Genomic DNA, 23,471 nt, shown 5'->3' with positions numbered 1-23,471 from the left:
CATGACTATGCTGAGTACGTGACTGGGTACATTAGCACCTGTATTGACAACATTGTGCCCACAACACCAGTCAGGAAGTTCCCCAACCAGAAGCCCTGGATAAACAGTCAGGTACACCACATGCTACGTGCCTGCTCTCTTGTATTTAGCTCAGGCACTGAGATGGAGTACAAAGCTGTGAAGTACGGACTAAGAAAAGCCATCACAGCAGCCTAGAGGCAGTACATAGAGAAGCTGGAGGGCTTCTATTCTACTGCTGACTCTGGAAGTATGTGGCAGGGCCTACAGCACGTCACAGACTACAGGACCACCATCAGCACAATCAGCTCCACAGACAGTCTGCCGGATGATCTCAACACTTTCTACACCCACTTTGAGACATCCAGCAACAGCACAGAGTGGAGGCACACACACACCTTGACCACCCAACCCCCCAACGGTCCCCCAATGGTCTCTTCAAGTCAGGTACACAAAGCACTAAGGAAGATCAACCCCCGTAAGGCAGCTGGACCAAACAACATCCCTGGTCGGGCTCTCAGAGCATGTGCCAACGAGCTGGCCGATGTTCTTTGCTCCATCTTCAATCTTTCCCTCAGTCAGAGCATCATTCCGTCCTGCTTTAAGACTACAATCATTGTCCCCTTTGCTAAAAAAAGACCACCCACCTGCCTGAATGATTACAGGCCGGTAGCACTCACTCTAATCATCATGAAGTGTTTTGAGAGCGTGGTGCTGGCCCACATTCAGAGCAGCATACCGGACACTCTGGACCCCCTGCAGTATGCCTATCATACCAACAGGTCCACCTCAGATGCCGTTGCGGCCGCACTACATTATTCCCTCTCCCATTTGGAGAACAATGACTCCTAAGTCAGGATGCGCTTTGTTGACTACAGCTCTGCCTTTAACACGGTTATCCCCCATAAACTGTCTGCACTTAGCCAGTCACAGAGGGTGGGGTTTAGGCTCTTAGACTTTCTGACTGGCAGGCCCCAGTCTGTCAGGATTGGAAATAGGACTTCAGCCACCATTATCACAAAACACAGGCACCCCACAGGGATGCGGACTCAGCCCCATCCTCTACACCCTGTTCAGCCACAACTGTGTCGCCTCCCACAAAGAGAACATCATCCTAACGTTTGCAGACGACACCGCAGTGATAGGATGCATCACTGGTGGGGATGAGGCTGCCTACAGGAGGGAGGTGGACAGTCTGGCGTCATGGTGCAAGGACAACAACCTCACCCTCAACACAGACAAGATGAAGGAGATGATAGTGGGCATGAGGAAGGAGAGGAGACCTCACTGGCCACTGTTCATCCAAGGGATTGAAGTGAAGAGGGTGAGCAGCATTAAATACCTGGGCGTCTACATCAGTGAGGACCTCTCTTGGACACTTAACACCACACACACAGCTGGTCAAGAGGGCCCAGCAGCGGCTGTACTTTCTGAGGAGGCTGAGGAAGTTTGGTATGTCGACTAAGATCCTCGGCAACTTTTACAGCTACACTGTTGAGAGCATCTTGACCAGCTGCATCACCGTGTGGTATGGCAACACTACTGCTATGGACTGCAAACGCCTGCAGAGAGTGGTGAAGACTGCTGAGAAGATCATCAGGACCCCACTGCCCTCTTTGCAGAGCATCTACAACTGCAGAGTCCGAAGGAGAACTGCCTCAATCCTCAGGGACCCCACCCACTCCAAACGCAAACTGTTCACACTTCTACCCTCAGGCAGGAGGTATAGAAGTATGAAATGCAGAACTTCCAGGCTAAAGAACATTTTCTTTCCCAAGGCCATTAGACTCCTAAATAACTGATTGGATTTTATAACCATGGTTCACCTCATTCTATCTACCTCACACAACTGTATTTGACTTGTCCATCACACACCTACCTGTACAATTACACTTTATACTTCTATTCTGTTTCTATACTTTCTGCTGCCTCTGTTACTTATGATCTATCTGCTACTTATTATTTATGTTTATCTTTATACGTTGGTTTTGGCATTTGGTGTGGATAGCAAAGAAAGAATTTCATTGAACAGGGAAACGTGTTTCCTTGCTGTGCCAAGTCAATAAACTTGAACTTGAACTTAAATGGGTCATTCGCTCATTTATTATTTGAATTATTTTATCTTACAAAATGAAAATTCAGTAAAGAGGGAATGGATTTTTGATATAATAAGCTGTCAGAGTTACTGAGTAGAAAATGTAAAAAAAATCCCATTCTTTTTTGCTAAATAATTAAAAATTCTCAATAATTATTGTGGTCAAGATACAGTAAATACCTGCAATTGGCTTTGTTTTGTTACTAAATTATTTCCAATTCTTTTGAAGTAAAACAAATCACATCAATATGATGTTTTGATTTTTTTCATGATATTGAGATTAGAAGACACAAAAGGTCCATAGAAAATGGCAACTTATAGTGAGTCTGAGTTTTTATTTTTTTATATGTTTATATATGGAAAAACTAAAATTCTTTTAGCCTGTAATCAAAGTTACACTATACTGAAAATTACAGCAAAGTTTTGTAGAAATACAATGTTATATCAGACAGACAAAACTTCAACTTTATCTATAAATAGATTATTTGGAAAGACATGAAGTTGTTGCTGCCATTATGGCACTATTTTGTACACCTGGAATATTACTTGAAGTCAGAGGTTTAAATACACATAGGGTGTATTTTTTAAAACTCACTTTATAAGCCCTCCACAGATTTAACATTAACAAACTATAAATTTGGTATATTGTTTAAGATGTCTCCTTTGTGCAGGGCAAAAGTAATTTTTTCCAACAATGTTCACAGACCACAGAGTATTTCAGTTTTTATTGACTATATCAGAACAGTGCGTCACAGGTTTACATACTGTATACTTTGTCAACATTTGGTAGCATTGCCTTTAAATTGTTTAACTTGAGCAAAACATTTTGGGTCACCTTCCACACGCTTATTACAATAAGTTGCTGGAATTTTGGCCCATTCCTCGAGACAAAACTGGTGTAACTGTGACAGGTCATAGGCCTCCTTGCACGCACATGCTTTTTTAGTTCTGTCCTCAAATTTTCAATTGGATTGAGCACAATACCATGACCTTCTTGTCCTTAAGTCATTTTGCCACAACTTTGGAGGTATGTTTGGGGCCATTGTCCATTTGGAAGACCCATTTGTGACTGAGCTTCTACTTCCTTGCTGAGCTCTTGAGATGCTGCTGCAGTATATCTACATAATTTTCCTTCTTCATGATGTCATCTATTTTGTTAAGTGCACCAGTCCCTACTACAGCAAAGCATCCCCACAACATGATGCTTCCACCCCCATGCTTAACTGTTGAGATGGTGTTCTTTGGCTTATAAGTCTCACCCTTTTATCTCCGAACATAGTGATGGCCATTATGACCAAACAGTTCAATCTTGGATTCTTCAGGACATTTTTCAGTGGGAGGAGGTAGAAACAGTGACTAAATATAAATACTTAGGAACTAACCTAGAAAACAATCTTAACTGGAATATAAATACAAACAAATATTCTCTAAATGCAATCAGGGCGTATTCTCCTCCATAAACTCAAACTATTTAAAGTAGAGAAGGACCTCATGTTGTCCTTTTTTATCGCAGTATGAACCAGTCTGTTATCAGTTTCAGTTTCATTGCATGATTTAGTAGTCTGACAAACTAAAATTTAAAAAAGCTCCAGTAAATTACCAAGCATGCTGCTAAAATTATTGGGGCTGATGTAGATGGTCTGGCAGGTGTGTGTCAAAGGACAATGTCAAAGAAACTGGAAATCATCTCAAATGATGATAGACATCCATTACATGTAGAACTTAACTTGAGTAAATCAGGAAGGATAGTTGCTTTGAAAATTCCTTTCTTCCTAATGCAATACAACTTTTTAATAAGGAATATCAGAGAAAAACAGTCTAAGTTTGATAGGTACCTTATAACCACTTTTGTGTAAATATGCACTTTCAAACTGCTTTGCCTTAACCTGTCTTGTCTCTGTTGGTTTTGTTTAATTTCTTTCTGCTACTAGATGCAACCGAGAAGGCAAACTTCATGTGTTCTTGTGTAAATAAGACTAAATAAAGAAACCTTGAAACCTTATTATTTGTACAGATGAATGTGGAACCTTGAAGTATTTGGAAATTGTTTGTAAGGATGAACTGTGAAGGTCCACAATTTTTTTTCTCTGAGGTCTTCGCTGACTTCCTTAGATTTTGCCCATTATGTCAACCAAATGGTAGGCCTTAGCATACATCTACATGTTGACTCCAATTAGGCTAATTGGCCAGCAGAAGCTAATTGTCTAATTGCCTAAATGCTTGACAACATTTTAAAAAAATTTCCAAGCTATTTAAAGGCACAATTAACAAACTGTAAACTTATGACTCACTGTAATTGTGTTATAAAAAAGTTAAATAATCTGTGAACATTGTTGGAAAATATTACTTTTGCCCTGCACAAAGCAGATGTCTTAAACAATATGACAAATATACAGTTTGTTAGTATAAAATTTATGGACAGATTATAAAGCGAGTTTTAAAGAATTCACCCTAAGTGTATGTAAACTTCTGATTTCAACTGTAGATTAAGTATTTGTCTAGCACTACTGGCCACAGAAATGCTTACACAGGAAACATGGTGGAGCTGATGAGTTACAGCTCCAAAGAATTGGGGTTCAGTTCTTGGCGCTTTCACTGTCTATGTGGGTGTCCATAGTTCTCTTCCAGGAACGCTGGATTCCACCCACCGCCTAAAAATGTACATGTTAGATTTTTTAACTATCAGTTTGGCCCAGCATAACTCTGTGAGAAAAGGAACAGGTTCAGAAAATAGATGGTTTATAGATTATAAAAGGCAGGTCATCTAAACCAGTTCAAATCAGTAAAAATGCCAAGAGCCATTCTCTCTGCCTCATGCACGGTTGTCTCTGTCCTGTCATGAAGTTCTCTGCTCCAAGGACATAATTGTAGAAATAAGAACAAAGTGAGTCTGGCTTATTAACGATACTTACTACACTGAAAGAGCAGAGTAGTCACTTCATTAATACAAATCACTTTTCAAGAGTTTAGTAGTAGCTTACACTTATCTTACCTTACTTTCTCCATCTCCATTCAGGTCCGCAAGTGCTGTGAAATAAGAACAAGTAACTTTAACAATAAAAGACACAAATAACTTATTACAGAAATTTTCATGGAAACAAAACATATTTTGTGTAAAATTATTACCACACAGAATAAATAGCAAAATATTTTAACTCAGAGAGTAATGGTTATACATTGCTGGGAGATGGGGAATAGCTGGTACATTAACACCACAACTGTAAGCATCTTTAAAATTTAAGAAGTTTTTTTAGAGAAAACCACAAAGCAAGTAGAAAACATGCAAGCAAAGAAGTGGCCACTTAACCAATCACCACATTTGCAAGTACAACAGAAAGAAACAGATTAGAGAGAAAGGCAAAGGCACCGTTTCTATGGGACATATGGAAGTTGACACTAAACGTCTGTGTGGACTGAAGTGGTTACTGAACTAAATGAAACATGTGTGTGTATAAAACTGAAACCAAATGCTAAAAACCTTTAATTAAAGGGAAACATAGCATGGAGTCAAAATAGATTGCCAAGCATTCACTCTGGGTTAATGAATTTCTTCTTACTTACAAACTGCAGAGCTCATTACACTTTTGATATACACTGCTTTTTCCATTCTCTTGAACTTCTATGTGTCAAACAGTGTAACTGCTTTTCAGATTAAGTTATTCCTCCTGACCTTGCACTGAAAACCTTGAAATGGTTATGTTGCCACTAATGGCAGGTCCAGTGTCCGCACAAAAATAGTTTAAACTTGTGCTATAAATCATATTTGAATACTGTGTTTACATGCTATGGCAATTTTTTGGAGCTCCACTTGTAAGGTTTCATTTTTCCAACTTTGCTGTACTTAAATGAATTTACGGTCTGTGCTTTGGGATAAATGTACAGTATGTTACTGTTGATAGGTTGCTACCTCCACAAAACATTTTTTTTATTGTTTTAATCAAATTAAAAAGCAAACTAAATGTTTTATATGCGTAATCACTCTAAATACAATTTGAAAACAAAAATCCTATTTCTTCCTGAGCTGGTAATTTTTTTTTTTTTTTTTTAATCTTACACTGAGGTGAAAGGTTAATGTTGGATGATAACTCTGCCATTTTGGGTATCTTTCAAATTGTCCCACTGGGAGCTCTCACTTTAAAGGGCATTCACATTAAAATTTCCCATCTGTCCCAAGGCGCATGAATGCAACATAATATTCTGCAACGCAGAGAATGTCTTCTTTTTTATTCAAGTTTGGCTTTTTTATACTATGGACTATAAATAAACTACTACAGAGGCTTGACAATTTAGTCTTCTGTAGAAGTTTGACAACAGTACTCCATTGTTTCTGCTGGGACCAATTTGGTTTTCTATTTATATGGGAAACATGCTTGGGAGAGTCAGAAGTATTAATCAATAAAACCAAATGATATTTCTCAAATTACATCAGTCACTTTACTGCAGTGTAACAGTAGAGGATTGAAAATTAATTGTTCTTAACAAAAGGATAAAAGTCATTTTAGTAGTTAATTCTACAAATTGCAAAGCAATATTGAAAACGCTGTACTTTAAACCCACATGAAACTGAAGTACTGTCTTTGAAACTATTTAGGTTTGGTTGCATTATGTCCACACACAATATTTCTCAGATCAGTTTTCTACTGGAAAATTATCTCAGTAGTCTAAAAAGATCATTTATTTTGTACCAAGCAGAATTCCCTACTGTTTCACTTCATTGGTAAGTTGTTGAAATCATTCTGTATTAATAAAACAGTTAATAAGTTAATAAAGATCATTAATAGAAGAATTTAATGATTAAAAAAGTCTACAGTTCCAGTAATTAAATCATTATGCTGGCTTCTAGTGAAGCTTAGATCCTGTTTTGAAATGCCTACTCTTCCAAGTATAACTAGAACTACTGTAAGAGGCAGAGCTTTTCGGTAACTTTGGAATGATCTCCTTGCCAATATTAGATATATCTTTTAATCTCAAGAATAGCATACTTTTATTATAATTGCATTATGTGGTGCACACAGAGTAGCTTGACAGGTAGCTGACCTAACACAATTAGAACCTGTAAGTAGAATTTTGTTTTTCACTTCTATCTTGCCATTTATTAATTTAAGATATCCATGCTTTAGGAAAGGGCAGCGCAGTGGTAGCGCTGCTGCCTCACAGTTAGGAGACCTGGATTCGCTTCCCGGTTCCTCCCTGTGTGGAGTCTGCATGTTCTTCCTGTGTCTGCGTGGGTTTCCTGCCATAGTCCAAAGACATGCAGGTTAGGTGAATTGGCGATTCTAAATTGTCCCTAGTGTGTGCGTGTGTGTGCCCTGTGGTAGGCTGGCGCCCTGCCCAGGATTTGCTCCTGCCTTGTGCCCTGTGTTGGCTGGGATTGGCTCCAGCAGACCCCCGTGACCCTGTGTTAGGATATAGCAGGTTGGAAAATGGATGGATGGATGGATGCTTTAGGAATTTCATGTGTATATAAAACATTTTATTTATGCATATAGATATATAGAGATACATAGAGGCTGAAATGGTTCTGAATGACTGCTTCCAACAGACGGACTGGGAGATGACATGCAAGACACATAGGGATGATGCTGAGGGACTCTGTCACTGCATCATAGACTATATATTACCTTCTGTGTTGACCTTACTTTACACAGAAACAGTCTGCAGCTATCCAAACAACAATCCCTAGATTACTAAGGATCTGAAAACTTTCCTTAATGAGAAAAAGAAAGCACTCAAATCTGGCAACAAAATGGCTCTAAAGGGTGTACAGTGAGTACTGAAGAAAGTGTGTTAATGATCTGTTTGTGTGTTACTTTAATGGACAATTGTTTATAAAAGACCACATTGATGCTCCTTTTACTTTGTTTATTTAATGTTTGTTTTTAGCATTTGTTTTGTATACTGTCTGCAATAGATTGCAACACTTATTCAATTAACATTTAATGGCATTTGTAACATTTCATAGTGCAACCTTAGTATTTGTTTTAATCAATGTAAAAAAGCTCTTGACCAGATTTAAACTTCATTATCTTTTTTTTTTTTTTTGTTTACAGTACTTTACTCTTACCTTTTATAAAAGATTGCACTACTTGAAATATTTACATTTAGTAACTATAATTTCTAGTACTTGGTTCCATCAATGTTAAGATTTCAATGCATACAGAATTGCAATTTATTTAAATTTTTTTGTTACATCATATACTGTATTGGGAATCAAAAATGGTATGAAATTTCAACATTTCTCTTCATATAATATAAAGGTATGAAATTTTGGTACAACCCTACTTTTTTCCATCACCACCTTCTTCCAATGGCCAGTTCCTCCACATCACACCTACTACATCAACATCTCCTACCATTTTAACTGGTACGGATAGTGATTAGTTCACCCATAACCATCATTATAGGCTATCCATAACTGATGACCAAGTGAGAAGACAACAGATGAGGTTACACACAGAAAAAGCCACAAGACTAGATGTCATCACATTCGTAAGGCAGGCATCTCTTTACCTACTGATTTCAGATCACTGGCCTATTGGTCCCACATTATGAAGACCTTCGAGGGACTAGCTCTGAACAATACAAGTCTTCTTGGGCAAGACCACTTGGACCCACTACAGTTTGCCAGTCTGACAAAGACTGCAGTGGAAGATGCAATTATCTATCTGCTCCACAAGGATTATTCCCATCTGGACAAAACTGGCAGCACAGTGAGAATTATGTTTTTGATTTCTTCTGTATCTACAATGCCATCCAGCCATGCCTGTCAAGGGGAAGAAACTCACAAATATGCAGCTGTTGGTGTCCTGGGACTATCTATCATTCAGACCACAGTACTGTATGTGAGGCTCAGGGACTGTGTCACGGATATGAATGTAAGAAACACTGATTCATCACAAGAAAGACAGTCCCGTCTCCTATTCTCTTCACTTTGTATACCTCAGACTATAAATATAACACCATGTCAATTTTTTAGAAATTCAGAGAGGATCCTGCATTAATAGACTGTACTGATAAGCGGGATCAGTCAGAGTCCAGGAGTTAAGGTCATTTTGTTTGTTTTTTTTTTTTTTGGTGAAAAGAGAATTGTCTGCAACTTAACATCAGCAAAACCAAGGAACTGCCTATTGAATTTTAATGTACAAAAGGTCTTTAATGCACAGTCCCTATTCAGGGAGTGGATGTGGAAGTAGTACATTACTATAAGTACTTGGGGGTCTATGTCAATGACAGGCAGGATGGGTCTTATAACAAACAGGAACTACATAAGAAAGGGCAAAGCAGACTGTTTTTTCCCCATAGACGATTTTGTTTCTTTAACATGGGTAATGACATCCTTTACATGTTCTACAACTCTGATGGCTAGTGTGATTTTAGATGTCATGGAGTGCTGGGCTGGAAATAGGCCCACCATATCAACCTGCTGATTAAGAAGGTAGGCTGTGTTATTTGATGCATTAGGTGAAGTCCGACTCTGAATAAGTCAAAGTTAGTGACTGCAATTAAAGGTGAAGTTCACAGATCAGCATTGCAAAAATGGACCTTTAAATGGGCAAGAAAGTAGGCAACTTTTGTGAACAGCGACACAAATTTCATCGGGGCACTCTTCTTCCAAAAAAAAGTAAAAACTGGAGGAGACATTTGCATTTGATAAGGAAAGCAAACTGCCACAACAACAATGCAGAGGCTTATGATTAACATAAGTCTCCTTGAAGAGCCAAGTCAAAGTCCTGCCTTTAAATGTCATTTAAAAATAATAAGGGTCAAAACCCTGCTCATTATCATTTCAAGAAGACTAACTTTAAATGGCTTGAGTAATTCAGAAGGGAAGAATGTAGTAAATATTACTTCATCATAAAGTGATATCTTAATAGTGACATATCCAAAAAAACTGTTGATCCACTGATGATACTGAACAGCCAGTAAAGTACTGAGTCAGGTGTAGCAGTGCTACTAAATAACAACTGCATTTCCCAGCAGTCCTGTCAGGGGCTGCTGGGGTCAAAGGTGGTCAAAGGAGGTTAAAAGGAGGGCAGAGGGCAAAAGGAAGAAAAGTTGTTTTGTTGTTATAAGTGGTATGTTGCATTTCTCGGTTGTTCTGCCTGCTGTTTAACTGAGCCATATTTAATCATTGTGTCCTGGACTGTATTCGTTTGTTGGGGTCTGGTTCGTCTGTCTACCTGTGTTCTGAGGACTGCGTTTGGATTTCATTTGGTTTCCTGGAAGAAAAGGAGCGCTCCTGAACAATCCATCCGACTTCATCCTTTCAGCAACTACTGGTAGGACTGTGTTTTCCTTCACCCTTTCAACCTACAGATCGCTGGACTTAATTTCGTCACCTCCCATTTTTCATCCGGTTTGGTTTTCATGGACTTTGCTGTGTGGTGTTTGTGTATATATGTTAAATGTAATATCGCCGAAGGGGTCAGGGGTGGTATTAATGTTTTCATTTAGTTAATTTTGTTTCATTATATTCTTAATTGTTTACCCTTCCCAGTGTGCGTTATTGGTCTCTGTAGAGAGTGTGTGTGGGTCGATCCAAGGCTGGGGACGTTCCTGGGGTCTCCTCTATTAAAATAAATAAATCACTGTCACATTTGACAGTGTGAATCTTAGCGGCCCCTGACCGCTACACAGGAAATGAACGAATAAAAAATGTTTCCAATTTTTGAATTATAATTTTATCACAGTGTTTTCTTTTTTGAAGTACCTGTAGGAAATAGAACATATGATGTACTAGAGTAGAATTTCCTAATCTAATGCACAATCACAGGCTCTCAGGATTTTAATTATGAATAAATATGTATATTTTTATTTATATAGCGCATGGTGTTTATGTGGCATGAAATTTGTATTTTAACGATTATAAGATTTCCAATAATAAATATTGCACTTCTAGCTTATAAGTGGAAATGAATTTTATAAGAATAAACTGAATTAATTATACTGCTTCCAGTGGATAATGAAATTTTGAACACGATCATGTGAAACCAGAAGATAAATTAAAAAAAAAAAAAAAAAAAAAATAATGATAAAAGCTTTGTAAACACTATGTAAATCTTTAAACTGAAATGAAATTTTAAATTCCAGTAATCACTTTTCCTTTACCTTACAAGCAATTTTTTAATAATTACTTTTTAAATTCACAAGGTACAGCAGTATAAGAAGGGAGGTCTGAATTGATGTAACTCAAGCAATGAGCAATGGGGGCTACTTCATTCTGAACATGTTAAACTGGTCCGATTGTATAGTTCAGAAGTTGTGTGAGGCTAGATGACAGATAACCAGCATATCGTCTAGGAGAACCCATTGTAAATACTAAATAAGAAAGTATAAGTCTTGACATTTTTAGAGTTATATGGCACCATTTTAGTTTTTTTTGCATAGCTGCCCAGGTTTATGCATATGTGTAAACTGCTTCCCAATCCATCTTTCTGTGTTTGAATTGTTTTGAGTTAAAAATAAATTTCCTCTTACATTCAGTGCTCTACAACTGATTGATACCTTGCTCTTAATCTCCTATTTTTACACGTCACAGCAGGTTACAGCTATGAACAGTTACACCCTTTCACCTTCAATAACAAATCTTCTAAACATGTAACGTGTCTCTGTCAAGGAGATTCATGCCCTGCAAAAAAAGAAGTCTTCACAGAGAGGGAGAGGGGTGTGTTGCTATAAGAATTTTCCAAAATAACCTTATTGTATAACTACAAACATGAAGGCTTGCGTTGCAAACTGCATGTTCCCACCTTCTGTAGAAGTCAACTAAATTTATTTACAGAAAAACACTACCTTGTGTAACTCAAAGAAAGATATAAGCTATGGTAAACAGATGTGGACTGACAAGGATATGCACGTTAAAAAGTATGCAGCAACAGTGGCAAGTTTGTTTTTTCCAGTGAGAACTGTACGATGAAGCAAAATGAATATTCCAGTAAATAGACAGCACTATTGTAGAATTTGTCCAAAGTTTATTTTGTCCCTGTTAAAATGACTCTCTAACAAAGGAGATCCTTCTTATAAAGTCATGTAAACAGGCACCATTAATGCTTTAATCCTGATCTACTTTAAACAGCTACAAACTGCTCCATCCAATTTATAAAAGTATTGATTTCCCAAATCTAGAATACAGAGGAAAGAATAGAAAAATTTTGAACTGTCCATTTCAATTTACAGCAGAAAATGTAATGTAGCTCATTTTAAATTTGTAGCCATCCACAATGTCTACCTTTTGTTTTAGTTCTCAGTCTTAACAGCAAAAATAATCCGCACCTCTGGCAGTATGTAATCAGGATCTGTGCACACGACTCCCTTGACATAAGTTCTGAACAGTAAAAAGTGCTGATTAATGAGCATCTATCATTCTTGCAGATCCTTTACACTGCACATGTAATGTTTCATGCACATAAAGCAAACCTCCACATCCAGCTGCACTTGTGTTTCTGCACAATTTTCTTTAAAGCTTTTATATTTTGGCTCTGGCTTGAGGCAGCCATTTACAATTAAGAAATCTTCACATAAAGTGGAGAAGCTGGGATTTTTTTTAAAACTTTTCATCTATAACTAAATGACAGCTTAAAAAAACATATACTGTAGTATCTGCCTCTTGTACGAAACTAATATTGGTACAAAGTGTGTCATGTTAATTGTGAGATATCCATTCACCATTTGCTCCTATGATGCAGGGGTATGGGGAGCCACAGCTTATCCTGGCATCAACAGGAACAAGGCTGGGACCAGTAATGAATGGGGTTTCAGACCACAGCAGGACACATTTACTTCAGAGTTACAATCACACTTAAAATACACTTACCCAGAATGTGAGAGAACAACCAAATTACCCAGACACAAACTCCCACAGACATGTGGAGAATGTGCAGACTCTACACAGACCAGATTAGGGAAGAAATCCAGTTTTCTGGAACTGTTAGTTAGTAGCTCTAACCGCTGTTGCAACAAAGCAGAATATAAACATCATAAAAATAACATCTAACTTACACCTACATTTTTCATGCTATTCATTTTCCAAAACTTTTTTTTTCTGGGAAGGCTACTACATTCACAGCACTGAAAATCTCCTTAAGCGTCCTAGGATTTTAACCTGATGCTCTTTGAACTCCTTCAGATATAACAGCTACATTAATATCCTTACCTACACATGAGGAGAAAGTATAAAGATTAGCCACTGGATCGTAATGAGCATCTAACCATTTGGAGTTGACTTCATTACTGAAAGACAAAAAAAAAAAAGTTATCACTTGTTGATAATCAGGGATGGAAAAAGTATAAAACTTGGAAAATAAAATCTCATCAACAAAAGCCTGCATCTCAATATACTTTAAGAAGGCACGGGACCCAGTTCAATCTGGAGACTTTAAACACTTATGTTTGTTTCCGGAAATCAATAGACTGTTTATTACTGACCTTTGTTCTTAACGTCAACTGGCACTGAAAGTTTCCATTTAACCTACTTTATCTCAAAGCTACAAAAAAAGCATTACCACACCCTGGCATTTGAGAACTCAAAAACAGCTGGGCCCTAGACACACTGGTTCATTATAGCTGCTGAACTGCTCAACCTTGGGGCGATTGAATTGTGGACTTCATAGCCTTCCACAACCCAAACTAACGGACAGAGCACCTCAGCTAACACAAAGGAGGAAAGAAAGGATGAGCATTCTAATTGGTGGAGTAGCATTCTTTTCCCTGAATTTCAACTGGGGTTTCCTGGGACGGCCTAATGAGGATTATACAATGGATAATTATTTAATAAAACAAATAATCAAAATATGATTTATGTTTCGTTTGTTTTTTTGTTATTATTACCAACATTGTGGCTTTGCAACAGTATGACTCTTTTCCTCAGTGCATTTCCCAATTTTTCTTCTTCTCATCTCTCCGTGTTGCTCTTGGCCAACTTTCCTACCCCAGAAACTGTTGGCTTTGCATATACTTGCACATACTAATTTTTAGCATATACTTGTGGCAACCTCACGGCACTTACTATGTCATAGTTTCTCCATAAAGTCCCGAGGCTACCAAGGCACAGAACTCTCTGACAAATCATAATCTGTCAATAGCCCCAAGTCCTGAATTCCATTAACACAGCTAAGTACCAAAGCTGCTTCTGTGCTGTCTGACCTTATGTGAATAAGGATGGATGGACTCAATATTCTACTTTAGGCATTCTCACTATGGGATGTAAGCCAGAGGGACTTTTGACGAGGCTCCTAATATAGTATGTAGGACCAATCTTCACCCTTTGATGTTGTCAAGGACAATACAGTGGAGAACACATCCTAGTAATAATCATTTATTTTCTCCTGTCCCTAGCTTGACAGCCTGCCTTATAGATTCTCACCCTCTGGGCTCTAGTAAACATCCATGGTTGAGCACTATTTAACAGGGTGTATATTTTTCTATGTTTTAAAATAGTAAAAAATTATAAGGCAAAGTATTCCTTGACGGAACTCATAAATAGTTAAATAGCAAGCCCTTAGTAATTAGGAAGAAATATAAAAAAATCAGTGGTTAGCTTCAAAATAACAGCTTGGATGTATCAAAACTCAGCAGAAACAGGAATTTCCTGGTAGCCACAGTCACAAACACTACAAAAGAATTAGAGTGGACAAACTCAAATGTAGGTTTGGACAGTTCCTTTAACAACTAATGGAGGAAAAAGGAGAATGTAGACATTTTATAAAGTGTGACAAAAACACTAAAGAATGCTGTGTAAGCCAAGAGTTTACTTATTAATATGCTCACCATTAACATCAGAAGGGTGACTCATCCATTAAATGCCGTTGAAGTGGTATAATGTATGCATTACGGTTTTTATGTCTTTGTTTAGTAATGTCTTGTAAATCTGACCATTAACAGCAATAATTAGAAGTATTATTTTTGTCCAAAACTAAAATATTTTTTCAGCTTCTCTGTTTGTTGCTTCATGTTTCTCATTTTAGTGTGTGATGCACTGCTACTTGTTCTGCAAATAGACACAGTAAACCACTCAATAACGCTGAAATAAAGGCATAGAGATAAGCATTTTGTGCATCATTTCCTTTAGTTCCAATGGCTCACTTTGGGACATTTATGAGTGATCTTTTACCAGATGGCCCAGTTTTCTTGTAGTGGCTACAGACACCCAGTCCAACTTTTAACTTCAAATGGCCAGTGTGGTTGCATGTACCCAGTAACAAATATCCAGCTCTGTGGCACATTTCATTTAAAATTAATTAAATTTAGGAGATATGTGGCAAAATGTAATTATAGTTATTTAAATCATAAACATCAGTAGTAGCCCAGATTGATGTCACATTTTCAACATGCTAATTTCGTGTTTTATTTTGTTCCACTGACAATCCTTCACTACCAAGACTATAACATCACCAGTTTCTGTCCATCTAATCATCCATTTTCTAACATGGTTAAGATGATGTCACATTACACAAGTTATTATCCTGGGTTATGCCAGATCTGTCAATCACACTCACTGATCTTGCCGCTGCACCATGTCAAATTACATGACTAAACATCACAGCCTATGTCACATTCACCAGCTTGAGAGCTGATCTTCCAGTGCAGTCATATTCGCCCCTTTTTCCAATAGCCAAAACCATGCATCCTGACAGAGCTGGAGCTGTTCAAAGGGTTAACAGCTGTGGTGAGTTCATCAGCAATCTCTTACTTTATTTCTTATTTCTATTCTGTTACAGCATGTAAAACAGATGACACCAACCTTATAAACAAGCTTCTCTTCTATTTGTGAGGTTCAAAACACATATGTTCTTTATTCCTCGTAGCTACAATCTATGCATTGAACTACCAGATGACCAATAAATGGTAGTCTGCTCTCCAGTGCACAAACCCCACTACTCAGTCTAAAAACAAAATCAAACCGATTTCATCGTAGCTAGTCACAGAGTAGTTGTGAGTCATTCGGTATGTCACATTATGTGGTTAGCTTCATAGGAGCAGAATGCTAACTACATCTGACTCGCTAATTATGTACATGATGGAAAATTTCACTATATACAGATGATATGGTACTGTATACATCAGACCCACAAACATCTTTACAGTAGTCCTTAATGCACTGAAGAATTATAAAAGATATCTGGAATTAAAATCAATTTGAAAAAAAAAAATGCTGTTTTCCCAGTGAACTCTCCAGTACCGAATACTAGACTGGATATCTAACAGTTTAAAAATCTAGGGGTAAACATAAAATGTAAGTATAAAGATCTTTTTCAACATAATTTTGCTATAAGCTTAGAAAAAAATCAAAAACAACATCAACAGATGGTCTACCCTCCTTCTCATGTTGGCAGGGATAATCAATACTGTCAAGATGAACATCCTTCCTTAGCTTCTTTTTTTTAAAATCAGAACATCTCTAGATACATTAACAAATCATTCTTTAAGAAATTAGATTCAATTATAACCTCTATTATATGGAATTTGAGACGTCCACACATTCAAAAAGCGACTCCACAAAGATCTAAAGCAGAAGGTGGCATGGCACTACCTAACTTCCAATTTTATTATTGGGAGGCAAATATACAAGCTATAAAGTCCTGGAAATTGACAAAAACTGATGAATATACACAAGTCAGGTCTGCAATAGAAATAAAATCTTGCTGTACTTTTTTATATGCCATATCAATAATCCAACCGTCCATCAATCACTCACTATATGGAACCAATGCAGAATGCATTTCAAGACAAAGAAACTTTTATTTGTTCTCCTCTATACGAGAATCATATATCAAAATTTTAATCTTTGGAAAATGTCTGGAATGAAAACACTTAAAGAACTGTATATAGTTAATGTTTTTGCATGTTATGAACAATTACCCTTCAAATTTAACCTCCTAGCATCACAATTTTCCACTACTTTCAAATCAGAAATTTTCTAAAAAGAACCAACAGACTTTTCCACACCTTCTACACTTTTCCACACCTTCTACCTATTTCTATTTCAGACGAAATACTGATAAGTCTTGAAGACTCAGACAGCACCTAAACAATATACAAGAACATCTTAAAGTATCTCCCATTCAAAGAAACCAGGTGGGACAAAGGATGTTTCACTTAATATCTCAGAGAAGGAGTGGAAGGCAGCCATGCATAGAATATACCTTAGCTCAAGATGTGCAAAGCATTCAATTATTCAACTTAAAATGTTTCATTGATCACATTTATTGTGTTTATTGTCTAAAATGTATCCAGAGCAAAATCCAAACATTGTAATCTAGCTTGAGCTTCACTGAGCCACATTTCAGGAGTGCACCAAATTAACATCATTCTGGACAAAACTCTTTGAATGCCTGTCAGACAGACTTTTCATAATCACTCCTAAACCATGTGTCATGTACTCACAAATGGACTTAAAATGGAGGACAACTTGATTGCAGTCCACACATACTGGTAACAGTGTTTGATGTAACTGGCCCCGTGTGCGGTTGGTCAGCTCTAGTCCCTGCACACACCTAAAGGTAACCTGTGCTTTATAATCCGGCTGTTCATAGCAAAAATTAATTCTTGTAGAATGATAAATGACAAAAAAAAAAACACATCTCCAGCCAAGGTGCCAATATGCTAAAAATCAGTAAATGGTTTCTTGTTATACAAATTAAATAGAGCTTTTGACAATACATTAATGAATTTGGAGTGCAAAATCAACTGTAATTAAAAAACAGTCTTCCTAGGAACACTGAAGAATGCATATATTTTATTTCCTCTGCTCAGAATCAGTCTATGCACATTTTATTTAAACTTGGCATAGACAAATAAAAGGCAATCTGCCAATTCCATGAATTCATTGTGTGCCCAACATTTTTACTTTTTTTAAGAAAAAAAAATGTTATGTACTCACTATAAATGTTAACAATCCTTTACATATACACCTGCAGCCCTCAGTATTGAATATCTACTACCAGTATTTGTATGGTCACCTGCACAGAGTATAATGACATTTGAACTTTACTTGCAAATATGACCAACATAACACAGATTAATGCTGTCTCAAACATGTGGATTTTAAGATGACTTTTAAAGGAGTGAAAAAAGCAACAGGTTCAAATACATTACTTGTTAGTCCCTTTTTACTAAATGTTTCCAAAATACTGTGAGATATTACACATTTGGAGTGATTAAAGCAGGCAAAGTACTAAGTTTCAGGTCATATGAGCATTGAAATGTAGTAAGGAGCATATCAGGTATACAGATGTGTGATATTTATTAATAAAAAAGTCATACATTTTAATTCATTCTTGGTAAAATTGCATGGGAAAATCTGTCTGTCTGTCGTTTTTCACAAGAGAACTACTTAACAGATTTAGATTGGGCTTTTTCTATAATTTGCTTGTACATTCCGGTTGATTTTATGACTCCTCTCATTGTGCGGAGTGTTATAGTTCAGTTGTGGCACCAATTTATTTGCGTGAATCTGAGAGACGGGCTGTGGGCAGAGGGGAGGGGGAGGTGGGACCACAGGAGTAGGGAGCCAGGCAAGGCCATCCTCACTCACGTGCCAGCCTCTGTTTGAGTTGCTATACCTCTCGCCACGTGTTTGAGCATACCTTGCCTCCGCTTAGCTAGCAATACCTGTTTGTTCAGCAAACATTATCATCTAGAGATTGTTAAAGAGTAACGTTTGACGTTTTTGAGAGAGAGAGATCACAGTTACGTGTGTTTTAGACGGTACCTGCTCATTACCAGTGATATCACGGCCACATGGTTTTCTCCCCACACGGGGGATGCTCTTCTATCAAAGCTGAACAAAATCAGATACAGTGGCAATGTTTGACGTTGGAGTGTACCTACCTTCCACTTGGCCAGAGATACCTTGCCAACTTTTTACATTTTTGGCAAAGAGATCACAGCTACATTCTCGGCCGTGACAGCAAAACCAGAAATACTGTATATCAAGAGGCCCTCGGATAAGAAAGCTATCAATATAAATTTTTCGCAATACAATTTTTTTTATTGATTTCTAAAGTTTGTCCTGTTTCACGACTACCTGGGCGGAGCCACGGGAGACAGCTTGCCGCTAGTATATATATAAAAACCCAAGTAAACTCAGAAACCATGCACATTACACATGGGTAAATGATTAGGCATATGATTCAAACTCTGCATGCTGTATCTGAGAGGCAGAAGAGCTTACCCACAGTGCCACCATGCTGCTCACTCAGCACAAATGCACGATACCTATCTATCTACAGTACTACAGTATATAATAAAACCCTACTCTGTGTGTGTGTTTGGTCCTCCTGAGCACTCTGGTGGCTTCGTCAGTTTGGCTTTGGTGGTTCAGTGGTTGGGTTACATTAGGGGTGTAAACTTCGATTCCTAATTGTGACCTTTTTTTCTTTAATTTTACAAAAAAGGAGTGAATACCGCACCAAGTGATGTTGGATTGAGTCACTTTCAAAGAAGTTAAGTATTCACAAGATTATAAATGATGTCTTCACAAGGGGTAATTGGGGCCCATCTACCCTCGGTGGTATTCAAATAGCAGATAGGAGGTGAGCAAGGCGCCACGAAATGACAGTGTCTGAGAAGCAGGCTTTATTGGAATGCAATTGAGAGAGGATGAGACACATGAGGATACCGAGAAAAGGTGTAGCACAAACACTGCGGGTACATGTAGAACAAGAGATATTAAATATCAAATATTTTAAAATGTATTTTGTTACCAGTATTCGACAAGTAACATAGCTAGTTGCAACTAAAAAATTGAGCAGGTGAGGTGGTCGACACTTTAGGCATGAACAGAAATGTCGAAACAAGTACAATAAACACTTTCTAGACATAAGCATATCTGCAGGAGTATAAGCTGTATTTGTACACTATAACAGATTAACGTTGTTTTTTCCGTTTATGACTTAACATATATAAATATTATATAGAATCTTTATCTGTCAGTGAAGCCACACTGGATTTTTATTGGGTACAAAAATAACTTTTCCCGTTTATAATGTTAAATATAACGGCCTTGTAAAGAACATCTGTCAATCATATGTCAATAGACTGGCACACTGAATGCTTACTTGCATTTACACAACAACTGCTTGTGATGTAAGCATACAGGTGCTGGTCATAAAATTAGAATATCATGACAAAGTTGATTTATTTCAGTAATTCCATTCAAAAAGTGAAACTTGTATATTAGATTCATTCATTACACACAGACTGATGTATTTCAAATGTTTATTTCTTTTAATGTTGATGATTATAACTGACAACTAATGAAAGTCCCAAATTCAGTATTTCAGAAAATTAGAATATTGTGAAAAGGTTCAATATTGAAGACACCTGGTGCCACACTCTAATCAGCTAATTAACTCAAAACACCTGCAAAAGCCTTTAAATGGTCTCTCAGTCTAGTTCTGTAGGCTACACAATCATGGGGAAGACTGCTGACTTGACCATTGTCCAAAAGACGACCATTGACACCTTGCACAAGGAGGGCAAGACACAAAAGGTCATTGCTAAAGAGGCTGGCTGTTCACAGAGCTCTGTGTCCAAGCACAGTAATAGAGAGGCGAAGGGAAGGACAAGATGTGGTAGAAAAAAGTGTACAAGCAATAGGGATAACTGCACCCTGGAGAGGATTGTGAAACAAAACCCATTCAAAAATGTGGGGGAGATTCACAAAGAGTGGACTGCAGCTGGAGTCAGTGCTTCAAGAACCACCACGCACAGATGTATGCAAGACATGGGTTTCAGCTGTCGCATTCCTTGTGTCAAGCCACTCTTGAACAAGAGACAGCGTCAGAAGCCTCTCGCCTGGGCTAAAGACAAAAAGGACTGGACTGCTGCTGAGTGGTCCAAAGTTATGTTCTCTGATGAAGGTAAATTTTGCATTTCCTTTGGAAATCAAGGTCCCAGAGTCTGGAAGAAGAGAGAAGAGGCACAGAATCCACGTTGCATGAGGTCCAGTGTAAAGTTTCCACAGTCAGTGATGGTTTGGGGTGCCATGTCATCTGCTGGTGTTGGTCCATTGTGTTTTCTGAGGTCCAAGGTCAACGCAGCCGTCTACCAGTAAGTTTTAGAGCACTTCATGCTTCCTGCTGCTGACGAACTTTATGGAGATGCAGATTTCATTTTCCAACAGGACCTGGCACCTGCACACAGTGCCAAAGCTACCAGTACCTGGTTTAAGGACCATGGTATCCCTGTTCTTGATTGGCCAGCAAACTCGCCTGACCTTAACCCCATAGAAAATCTATGGGGTATTGTGAAGAGGAAGATGCAATATGCCAGACCCAACAATTCAGAAGAGCTGAAGGCCACTATCAGAGCAACATGGGCTCTCATAACACCTGAGCAGTGCCACAGACTGATCGACTCCATGACACGCCGCATTGCTGCAGTAATCCAGGCCAAAGGAGCCCCAACTAAATATTGAGTGCTGTACATGCTCATACTTTTCATGTTCATACCTTTCAGTTAGATAGATAGATAGATAGATAGATACTTTATTAATCCCAATGGGAAATTCACAACATTTCTAAAAATCCCTTTTTTGCATTGGTCTTAATTGATATTCTAATTTTCCGAGATACTGAATTTGGGACTTTCATTAGTTGTCAGTTATAATCATCAACATTAAAAGAAATAAACATCTGAAATACATCAGTCTGTGTGTAATGAATGAATCTAATATACAAGTTTCACTTTTTGAATGGAATTACTTAAATAAATCAACTTTGTCATGATATTCTAATTTTATGACCAGCACCTGTATAAGGATAATACGCAACGAAAGTGTAAGGAGTAAAACAAAAGATATAACAACTTGGATTATGACAGTAAACATACTAGTCGCTTATCGTTTAAACCAATGCTCGAAAGGGCAGTAATCTTTGCTGCGTCGTCAAATTTACTGCAGTCAAACAGTATGTTCGGGTTTTCCGAAAATTTCATGTTGTGCAGAAAAAAAACAAAAAAAACTTACATATCCTTGTTCTCAGACCCAGACATTGCAAGCTACTTGAACTTCCTTTTATTTAGACAGTTTTCTTTCAATATGCCTTCCCAGTATGCCGCTCATCAGATAAGCTTAGCTTCGTCTCTATAGCAGCAACACTCTGGTCCCTCACTTAAACCTTTCCCGGGGATACTGAAAACATGTGCACTCACATTGGGTTCCGCCTTTTTAGCAATGTTTACATATACTGTAGTCTATGTCTGTCATCAGCATATTCCTAGCAAAAGTGACGCTTTCCAGTTTTAATGTTCCATAGATTGCCTGAACCAGTTTACTCGAATTAAAGGAAAGACAGCCAAACCCAACAGTGCTAGGCACGAGAAGGGATCATCCGTGGGTAAAACATTCTTCACACGCGGCTAATGCAGAATTGTCAATAAACCAGTGATATGCACGCCTATGAGGGGGTGGAAAGGTACGGAAATTAGACTATAGGAAAAAAAATTACAGACATTGACTGGTCCGGAATTTGAAGTCGTGAGGCAAAAAAAAAAAATGTAACCCAAGGTACCGCTCCAAAAGCCGTTACATCAGGCGTCATTAAGAAGGCGGGGCGACGCCGTGTGCCTCTCAGCTTGCGTAGCAGTTTAGGCAGCTTCGGCTCATTTTCTGTGTGTAGTTTGCATGTTCTCCGTGTGTGCGAGTCAGTTTTCCTCCGTCGGCTCCTGTTTGCTTCGACATCCGCAGAGACATACCGGTAAGACGAAATGGCTAATTCTAAACTGTTTTGTGTGCGTGAGATAAGATAAAATAAGATACTTTATTGTCATTGTAATGCATACATGTGACAACAGTCTTCTAACAGAATAATAAAATACACCATCCGATTTAAAAAATATATAACACGCCGTACCAAATAATACACGGTTGTAAAATGCTACATATATAATAGATATAAAAACAGACATTAAAATAATGACACAAATATAATTTGATAAAGCAAAAAATAATAAGTCTGAATTCGCATAAGCCTCCCTAAATCGGAGAGTTAATAATAAATGTAATGATATACTTCATAAGGTAGAAGTACATAATAAACAAGAACAGATGAGCCAATTATTTGAAATATTAAGATATGTGCTTCATTGTACAATTGTCACATAAATTGTCACATTTTGCCCTCTGATAGATGTCCTGAGGGACAGATTCCTAGGAAAGGATCAGATATTAAAAATAATATATTTATAATCACTGACTATGAAATAGTCTGAAACAATACCCCATATGATTATGTTTGAAATGTGTCATTGTTAACCTTCTGGCAGTAGCTCTTAGAGGGCTAGGACCATCAGCAAAGAAACAAATGTTAAAAATATCATATTAATGATCAGCAACCTAGAAGTAGCATAAAATGTACTC

General features: G+C 37.7%; 1 protein-coding gene across 1 annotated transcript in view; it reads right to left on the bottom strand.

Annotated features, from left to right (window-relative positions):
• The window catches only part of bbs1 (Bardet-Biedl syndrome 1), a 71,201-nt gene extending 48,966 nt beyond the window's left edge, over positions 1 to 22,235 (bottom strand). Inside the window, exons 1-3 of the mRNA XM_028803014.2 lie at positions 22,080 to 22,235; positions 13,266 to 13,342; positions 5,106 to 5,140 (exon numbers count right to left, since the gene is read on the bottom strand). Of these exons, the coding sequence (XP_028658847.1) occupies positions 5,106 to 5,140; positions 13,266 to 13,342; positions 22,080 to 22,105 (138 nt within the window). The 5' untranslated portion in view covers positions 22,106 to 22,235. The remainder of the gene's footprint in view (positions 1 to 5,105; positions 5,141 to 13,265; positions 13,343 to 22,079) is intronic.
• Between the last annotated feature and the right edge of the window lie 1,236 nt (positions 22,236 to 23,471).

The sequence above is a fragment of the Erpetoichthys calabaricus genome, chromosome 1 (assembly GCF_900747795.2).
Source record: "Erpetoichthys calabaricus chromosome 1, fErpCal1.3, whole genome shotgun sequence".
Lineage (NCBI taxonomy): Eukaryota > Metazoa > Chordata > Cladistia > Polypteriformes > Polypteridae > Erpetoichthys > Erpetoichthys calabaricus.
Note: the sequence above shows the minus strand (reverse complement) of the source record. Positions and strands in the feature narration are given on the sequence as shown.